We start from the raw sequence: 9628 nt of genomic DNA, 5'->3' as shown, positions 1-9628 counted from the left end.
TCGACTCACCTCCAGCTGTTCGAATACTACTTCTTGGTCGAAACCAGCTGTGCATATTTTCCAATTTTGGTAATTCAGGGTGGGCGTCAAAAATATGACCTAACAGTAACACTATGGAATGAGTTCTATGTTTTCTCTTGTTGCACGTCTTATTTCTTTTGAGAATTGTCGAACTACTTTCTCATTTATCGTTGTTGAGAATTATATGTTAAACTCATTAGTTTTTCCGCTGTTTATTTTTTAAAGTTTTATTTGTGATCATTTTATGCTATGGTGAAGAATCTGTGACACTATTTGTTGAGTTATACTGAAATATTTTATTAAATGTCGAGTCAGAAAAACAGGGTGTTACATCATGCTCATTTTGTGACCAAGGTTTTAGGTTTGATGTGTGCACCTCAATTTGTTCGTTCTTTTGGGGCACGGACATTTATAAAAATTTATGCATTTTTGATTTAAAAGGTGTAGTATACGCTATCCCACCCTAACCCCACCTATCGTTGCTTAATGATCGATGTTTCCCTTATCTTAATCCAAGTAGAAACAATTTAACTTGAAGTCTAGTTTGGCAGAGTCAAGAGGTGAGTTGTGAAATTATTCCAAAGTAAGTTCTTAATATTTTCACTCCCTCTTCGTCAGAAAATGACAAGGTTTTTTGAAATATATATCTTAGTTGTCTGACATATATCAATTTAAAGCTTTTAACGGAATAATCTATTACTAAACCTAATAGGATGGATTTTTCTTAGGAATTGCTATCATCATTATTATTCTTAAAACAACAATGGTGACATGTTTTTTTCTAACTCGGTTGATGTTCATTACTTTATTGTTGTTGTTTTTAGATTGCAGAAATTTGTCTTTCAATCTTCCTTCATTCGCATATAAATACCCAATTGTATTACATTTTTTTCATCAAACTCTCCTTGCCTTTTTCTATACTTACTAACCTTTTTCTCCATTAAACATGAATACATCATCTTTTAACTAAAACATGGGTGGCCAACAACAAACAATCTTAGTACAAAAAAACAACAAACAAACTTAAATTCATATAAATACCAAGGATTGAATTGAGGGCCAATAAATCAAACACCACAAGCATCACAAATCCTAACAAACTTGATTGGTAATTATAAATCAAACACCACAAGCATCTATTTGTCCGGAGTCACAATAATTAGTAGAGAAATAGAAATTATTAAGAGCCATGGTACTTATTGAATCAATTTTGTTTTAAGGTCATTAACATGATCACAATTGCAAAGTACAAACTCATTCATGTCGCATTATAAACTGTGCCCTACAAGACGACAAAAGACATATAATTATTCATAGACAAGATATTATTTTAATATTTAAAAGAAAATTACAGAATAATTCGGATTTAATTGATACCAAGAGAGATAAACATTAACAAGAACCACTTCTGAAACAACACTACAAATGGTACAGTTTAAGCACTGGTAAACTTGGTCACGGCTTTTGTTCCTTCAGAGACAGCATGCTTGGCCAATTCTCCAGGGAGAACAAGTCTAACTGCAGTCTGAATTTCCCTTGAAGTGATTGTTGGCTTCTTGTTGTATCTTGCAAGTCTTGAAGATTCAGCAGCAAGCTTCTCGAAGATGTCGTTGATGAAACTGTTCATGATACCCATGGCCTTGCTTGAGATACCAATGTCAGGGTGAACTTGCTTCAGAACTTTGAAGATGTAGATCTTGTATGTCTCCACGCTCTTCTTGTTTCTCTTCTTCTTCTTGTCTCCGGCAGCGGCACCGCCATCCTTAGGCAGCTTCTTTCCGGCCTTTGGCTTCTTCTCGGCCGGAGCTTTCTCTGCTACTGTGGACTTCTTCTCCTCCACAGGTTTCTTCTCAACTGGTTTCTTCTCTCCCTTTGGCGCCATTGAAGGAATTTAGAAATTCTAGTTTGGAAAAGTTTAGGGATACAACGTAGAAATTGAAGAGGATGCAGAAATTGGAAGTGGATGAGAATAAAATGTTGCGGTGATTTATATATAACAAGATTCTCGTGTTGCTATTTGCTGATGTGGTAATACGCGGATCGATGACGTGGAAATGTTTTAACCGTTAAATAAATGTGATGGATGGCTTAGATGCTTTTTCTTAGTTCCCCCTATTTGCTGATGTGGTAACAAGGGAGTAATTGCTTTTCATTACGCGGAGAAATGGATATTCCCACTTTTATATCCTTCTTTTCGCGGTTTAGTTTTGAAACACACAGTTTTCAAATTTGCGAAAATATCATACTTAATTTTAATTTTAAGAAAACATTCTTGGCAAAATTATTAATTTAAAAATTAAATTAAACTTAATTCTAATTCTACGATGTCTTCTTAAAAATCTTTCCGCTAAAATCACTAATTCAGTTATCAATTAATTAATAATTAAATTAAAATAATATTTTATTAATGAATATTAGATCTATGAATTAATTAATTAAAAAATCACAATCTTCGTTAAATCTACTATTCATAATACTTTGGATGAGAATAAAAAAGTATTTGTTTCTCGCATTTGTTTTCCTTATTCTCGTCTCATAGTCTTTTATTTTAGGTCTTATGGACAATCCAAAACAAATGTCCTTCAATCCTTGTCTCTATTGTGAAGGATTAGGGTTTTGTCGTGTACAATCCTAGGTCGAACAACAATCGAAGTAATTAAAGAGTTTTGATGGGAAGTCAATGTCGGTATTAGGAACATATGCATTAAATATTTTCATTGTAATAGATGATGTTTTTTAAGGAGGTCTAGACGCACGTACCTAACTTGTCAGTAATTATTTCTTTTTTGTCCTACGACGCTCAAGTATTCTTGACGGATTTTTGAGGGAATTTGGACCGTTGGTGGCATATCTCGCTTCTCAATCGTAGGAGATAGTGTGGCTTGCTACAATGAGGATACACATAAGAACTTTTTAACTTGTCACTTTCCTCCTTACGCCGCTTGTGGGATTTAGGAAATTATTCTTCCACTTCTTCATCGCCTATGGCTTTTTTTTTCTCTGTCAAATTTTCTACGCAAGTCTTTGTTTCAAGTTTATTCTCATCACCTCTCCAGCATGCGCATGTTCGCCTACGTTTCTTTCTAAGATAATACTCGAGGTTCATTTTCCTTTAATTCACTTCCCTTCACTAGGATTTCAAATATTCTTGCTTTGTCTTCAATTAATTTCCTTGCCATGGATGTGCTTTAACAAGAAGTGTTTGATTCAGGTTTGAACTTACTTTAAGTTTCTTTTTAAACCTTTTTCTTCCTTTTGACGGAGTCCATTGCTATGGAGGTAGCACCAAGTATGAGAAAGAAGGCAAAGAGATATATTTCAATAGATTGGGTAGGTCAAGAGACGTTGTATACCTCATTTATCTTTGCTAGCGGGAATGGTTTGGACCATGCTTTTATTGAAGTGGAGTCTTTGTCAGATGTGGGGTGTTCCCTTTAAATGAAAATAAGATGATATTTAATACATATGAGAGATGTGTCATTCCATTTCATGAATGTTTGTTCTCTTTAATAGGCTTCTGTTTGTGGAAAAATATTTTGCAGGATATTCAAGATAAATGATCACAACCCAAGAGATTTATGGTTTGACTTTGTCATTGTGCTTTTGATGATGACAATGAGACATGTTATATACAAACTCACATGTAGTAAAATGGTTAAAGATGCAGGCAGACGAGATAGGGTTAATCGTCTGATGATGGTACATAACTAAAATAAATATTAAGCCTCATAACTAAAATAAATATTAAGCCTTTATGAAAATCTACAAACCTTACTCTCAGATATGTCAAGGGTCACTACGAGAATTCTTGACAAAGGTACCCAATAGAACTTTTCCTAACCTCGTAAAATAATTTTACTCCAACCTATCAATTGTAGGAACATCCATAAAGTTACCGGTTAGATGAGTTAAGATAGAAATCCACAAAGATAATTTTGGTAGAATCTTTATGTTGCCCTACCAAGAAACAATTTACACACATGAGGCACCCCTAGGATTTAAGAACTTCAAGAGGTCTATAACCCTAAACCCCATAGTTGTAAACCCCGTGGAAAAGAGAAATCTACCTATCAAGTCAACCTTTTTGAAATCAAAAGTATGTGTAATGCATTACCTTCTGAATATGATTCTTATACCAAGAAGAGTAAACCTCAACTATGTCATAAGAGATGACATTGTTCCTGTCATACCTAAATCTTACCCTAACATTTTTCACCTGCATCAACATGGCCCAACCCTTCTATTTGATCATGCATTTCATCAGTCATAGATGTTCATCAGGGATATGGCATTGGATCTGATCTTAGTGGCATGCATTGCATTCATCTTTGGAGTAATGAATCAAGAGTATTACATAGCCTCTGGACATTATCCATTTCATTTGTATCAGGGCTCAAAGTTTAGATTGGTAACAGTCAATAGCATTGTTTATTATCTAAACCTTTGTAGGTTTTGACTATCTTTATGATCAAGTATTGGAAGTAATTGATCCAAGAGTTGACTCTTTTATATTTAATTCTTTGTTCATTAATCATGTTCATTTGTATTTAGAAACTAGGTCAATAGTCCAAAAGTGATTATTTTCAACTTTCTTTTTACTCATAGTTCATCTGCACCATTTGTTTTTCATCAGCATATTGTAGAACGAAAGTCAAAAGTCAAGGTTGACTATGTTGATCTTTATAGATGGTTCGTTTTTATTCACTTTCATTTTTGCATTTTTACATTAACTTTGCATTATCATTTCTCTTAGTCATTCATTAACACATATCAAAGGTGAAGGATTAAGATGAAAGGATACACCTTTAGCTTTAATTTCTATATGATAAATATTTTGTTTTAGTTCAATTTGTTTTATTTATTTTACTAAAGATTATGATTAAAAATTTGGATGAACAAAAATAAGAAAGGTTTATAAACAAAAAGAGAGTTTTTATTGATCAATCTTTCCCATACACTACGTTTGCCCAGGACACATAAAGTCCACAGGAGGTAAAAATTAGAAATAAATTATGTTTTTTGTTGAGACCCCGTAGGTTTTCCAATAGTTGCATGCTACGCCTTATTTCACAACCATTTGCCATTATCTTTCTTCATGCTCGTCAATCATGCCCTCCTGTAAATCAAAAGGATGACCAAGTGCACATGAAAAATGTCACTTTGCAACATTACACATCACTACATATCCAACAGCTCACACATAATATCATCACCATACATATACACATATACCATATACATACCATGCCGAATGAATTCAAGAGAAAAATATCGAGGGCGGATATATGATGAGTCATGCACCAAACAATAATGAAATACAAAGCATACACCACACATACATCAAAATTAACATACATTTTCATCAGTTTTTGGGACCACAAAATTACACCCCGCGTATTCCCCATTCCATTCATAATCCCACTTTTTCAGGGATGCAATTTCACTACCCTAACAGAATGCATTCCAATCCACACCTCATTCACATGCTTAAGAGCATATTCCAAATTCCCTCACACGAGTTTTGATTTCTCTCACACCCTCATCTCACCTCACCATATAATAACCCATGGTTTCATTGCAAAGAAAGAAAAAGACTCAGAAAACTTACTCTACAAAAATCCTAAAAAATCACTCACTTAAAGCTCTTTCCTAAACCTAACCAGAGTTTCACATTAAACTCTGATAAAGGTTGAGTTGTCATCTTATTCACTTCTACACTAAAAAATAACACAGCACAACAGCACTTCCATTTCCCTCACAAATTCAAACACTCATAGAAGATTAGTGAAAGAAGGGAGAGAAGAGGATTCAGTTTGAAGTAGAAAAAGGAGATAGATAGAGACGAGATGAGAGAGTCAGTGTGTCGAACTCCTTACTGACGTACCTGAGTTTTCACCGTTACGCCATATTCTTTTGATTTTTGATTTGGTAATCTTAAGCCTTCTTTTTGGGTTTTCGTGCATGATTGTAGTTGTATTGCTATTGCTAAACGTTTTCCCTATTGGTTACATATGGATTTGGGGTTTAATTTGGGGCCAGGGTTTATATTTTCGCATGCTCGATCTGTTGGATTCAGGTGTTTCCTGTTGTTTTAGGGCTGGATTCATGTTCTATGGTTTATGTAGTTTCGATTTATGTGGGTTTCGACGAATCCTGGGCAGGAGCGGTGGCGCCGCCGTGGTGTTCATCGACATCACAATGTTGTTCTTGAGATGTCGCTGGCTTTGATTCTTTTTGCTGGGTTTGGAGTGTTCTTTGGTGTTTGAAGGAAGAGATTACATGAGAGAAAGGTCGGTACGATAAAGAAACGGATTTGGAAATGGGTTCCCTTAAGTGGGACGTGTCTTTTGTTTATCTTTCTCCTCCCTTTTCCATATAGGCACATGGCTCTATTTTGAGCTCTCAAGTCAGTGGAGCTGAGTCTTGCAGAGCGTTAGATTTTCTTATTGGGGGCGTTGACTCTGAATCCTTCTCGTGCATGCCCAGGAGCCTACTTTGCACCATTGAATTGTGACCACATGATCTTACAGTCGCTTGATCCTAAGGCCCAGGGTTGAGTCAACTTATGTTGACTCCCCTTCCCTCTTGTGGACCTTTGACTAGCGCTCTAAGCTTCTTCTTGGGCCCAATTTCGTTTTTGCACCATGTTTATTTTCCTTTTTCTGCATTTGTTTTTATTTTTGTTTTTTTATTATCCTTGTTGGACTTGTGATTGGGCCATGGGCCTTTGCATGTTGTTGTTTACTAGTCTTATAATAATTATTATTATTTACGCCTTCCATCATAGTTTATTTCTATTTTTTCTTTTATTTTTGTTTTCTTTTGATTAAGCCAATTCATTATAGTTAGTTAATTAATCCTATTAATTAATCTTAATTAATATGGTTGGTTAGTTAAATTGATTTTTAATTAACCCTTTATTAATCGACTTTCATTAACTTGATTAATTAATCTAATTTAATTGATTTAATTAATTGTTAATTGCAATGCCTTAGCTCTTTATAGTTTTAATTACTCTCATTACTCCCATTTGGAAAAATATACCCTCTCTCATAGTTTGTAATATTTTTTACCGTTTTCTTTTAGTTGTCTATTAACTCAAGTCTTGATCAAGATAACTTAAAAAGAAACATTTTAAAAAGAAAAATAAAAACAAGTTTGATCCAACGTTGAGCAACTTTCCCAAATCAAACCATTTTTAACAATCATTTTCAAACCAAGATCATTCAATCCCATTCATATTCAAAACCGCTCACATAACTCATCTACAAACACAAATAAACGTTTGATCCAATGTCAAGCTCTTTTCACAATCAAATTCGAAATTACTAACCCATATCGTGACCATTTCAAACAATAATGAAAGAAAAAGGCCACCTGGGTGAAAGGTCCAGTCATAGCCCCGAGTATTAGACCCTAGTAGTAATTTCTTTTGAGTTATAAATACTCGTCAGATTTTGCAAATACATTCACCAAACTCCCAAATCATTCTAATATGATTCCCTTTGATCTCTAACATGTTACACAACATTGCAAGGCCCAAATGAAAGTCAACTTGGATGCTAAAACTTCTCAAATTGCAAAACCCGACCCCATGTGCAAATTTTGATTTTTGCCCAAAATGGAAAAAAGCAAAATCCATATCAGACTATCTCTTTGCTCTTGTTTATTCCAGATTGATGATAAGTGAAGCAAGCGGAAATATACCCGAACGTATCACACGTTCGAACATACAACCGAGTCAACATCAAACTTTATTTATTCCCGAAGGAAAGGGAAAACATCGATAAAACTCGGGGGAAAGAGATATGGTGGGTAAGGAAGTCGGTCATGCAAGGGGAATGTATTAGCACCCCAAACATCCATGGTACTCCATGGGAACCGTTTTGATTGTTCTCGCTCGAATAGGTGTTATATCTAAAGATTACTCGCAAAAGAATGGGAAAAAGGAAAAGAATAGATAAAGTGCTCGGTGAGGATTAGGGCCCTCATGCCTACATATTCTCATAGTGCAATGAGGAATTCAGAGCTCCATAGTTCAAAGAACTAATGGTGGGAGATGAAAAGAATTATGATCAAAGTATGGTCTGAACCAAAGGATTATGTTTTGAACTCCAACAAGGGGTGCAAATATGAACCCAAGAGTAAAACCGGTATGAACCAACAAATGATGGCCTACAACACTGTATTGGAACAATCGAAAAAAAGGTCGAATTAAGTGTTTGGTTTCATAGCGCAAACAACTTTTGGTTCACAAAGAGGTGCAAGATGGAGCACAAAGGTATATTGTATTTGGCTCAAAGAATAGGTATATCACGTGAGTGAATGGAGTTAAAACATGAGTGCATCATAGAGATGAACAGAATAAAGTGACCAAAGTCACAGAATTGAATATTTGGAAATAAGTGACTGAAGAAGTATTGTTTGAAACCGAAGGGTGAAAGTGTATTGGAATCCATAAGAGAAATGATATTTGTACCATACAGGGAAACAACTTTAATTGATATGTGGACTAGCATGGCTGCCACTATAGGGTGATTAGCCAAGAACAAAGACCAGATTAAGTGTTTGGGCACAGCCCCAAACAACTCTAGGTAGAAATGCGGACTTTCATTAGGCGCCCTAAAAGGGTGTATATGAAATTCCAAAGAAAACTGTGTTTCGATGTCAAAGACATGTATGTCACTGGGTGGACGATTTATGATCGAAGATAGATAATGGATTGTGAAAGATATGAATGGTGCCATAAGGCGAATGAGGAATAATTAGAAGTATGCTCGCCAAGGATTCGCACTCTCGTGCCTACGTATTCTCATTGTGCAATGAGAAAATCAGAGTAATCGTAGTTCGTGGAACCACGAGAATAGGGAGAGAGATATACAGTGATGAAAAGTATAACTTATACCAACAGAATGGTATCAAGGGAACCCATAAGTGGATGGGTTTTGGAATCAAAGAGTAAACAGGCATTTACCAGTACGTGGGCTAGCATGGCTGCCGCTATAAGGTAAAGCCAAAAACAAATGCTGAAATAAGTGTCTGGGTGCCAACCAAACAACTCTTGATTCACAAGATGGACTACCGTTATATATTCCTAAAAGGGTATAGGCGGGGCCCAAGAGAAAGTATCGTTGTGTACAAGGAACAATATACCACTGGATGGGGAACAAACAGTTCGAGATCAAAGAAGAATAGTATCTTGGATCCAGGAAGGAGATAGACTCTGAATCGAAGAGCAAAGTAGGCATTTACCAGTACGTGGGCTAGCATGGTTGTCGCTATAGGGTAAAGCCTAAAACAAAGATTGAATTAAATATTTGGGGATATGACCCAAATAACTCTCGATTAATAAGGTGGACTGTCACTAAATCGTCATAAAAGGATAGACAATGAGTCCAAGGAGAAGTGTAATTGATCTTAAAAAGATGATATTGATTGAATGAATGAAGAATGATTGATTGATAAATAGGGTATCTCGTGAAGAAATTGGGTTCTCCTGCCTACGTATCCTTATAATGCAATAAGGAAATCAAAGCTTTCGTAGTTCAGCCTACTAGGGCTGAAAGTAAAATGATTAAGGAGGCAAGAAGAGATTGAAATGATTGAA

General features: G+C 35.4%; 1 protein-coding gene across 1 annotated transcript; it reads right to left on the bottom strand.

The window, feature by feature from the left end:
* Positions 1 to 1328: 1328 nt before the first annotated feature.
* LOC127106059 (probable histone H2B.1) lies at positions 1329 to 2006 on the bottom strand. The gene has a single exon (XM_051043338.1). The coding sequence runs from the start codon at positions 1901 to 1903 to the stop codon at positions 1457 to 1459; it is 447 nt and encodes a 148-aa protein (XP_050899295.1). The 5' UTR covers positions 1904 to 2006; the 3' UTR covers positions 1329 to 1456.
* Between the last annotated feature and the right edge of the window lie 7622 nt (positions 2007 to 9628).

The sequence above is a fragment of the Lathyrus oleraceus genome, chromosome 7 (genome assembly GCF_024323335.1).
Source record: "Lathyrus oleraceus cultivar Zhongwan6 chromosome 7, CAAS_Psat_ZW6_1.0, whole genome shotgun sequence".
Lineage (NCBI taxonomy): Eukaryota > Viridiplantae > Streptophyta > Magnoliopsida > Fabales > Fabaceae > Lathyrus > Lathyrus oleraceus.
Note: the sequence above shows the minus strand (reverse complement) of the source record. Positions and strands in the feature narration are given on the sequence as shown.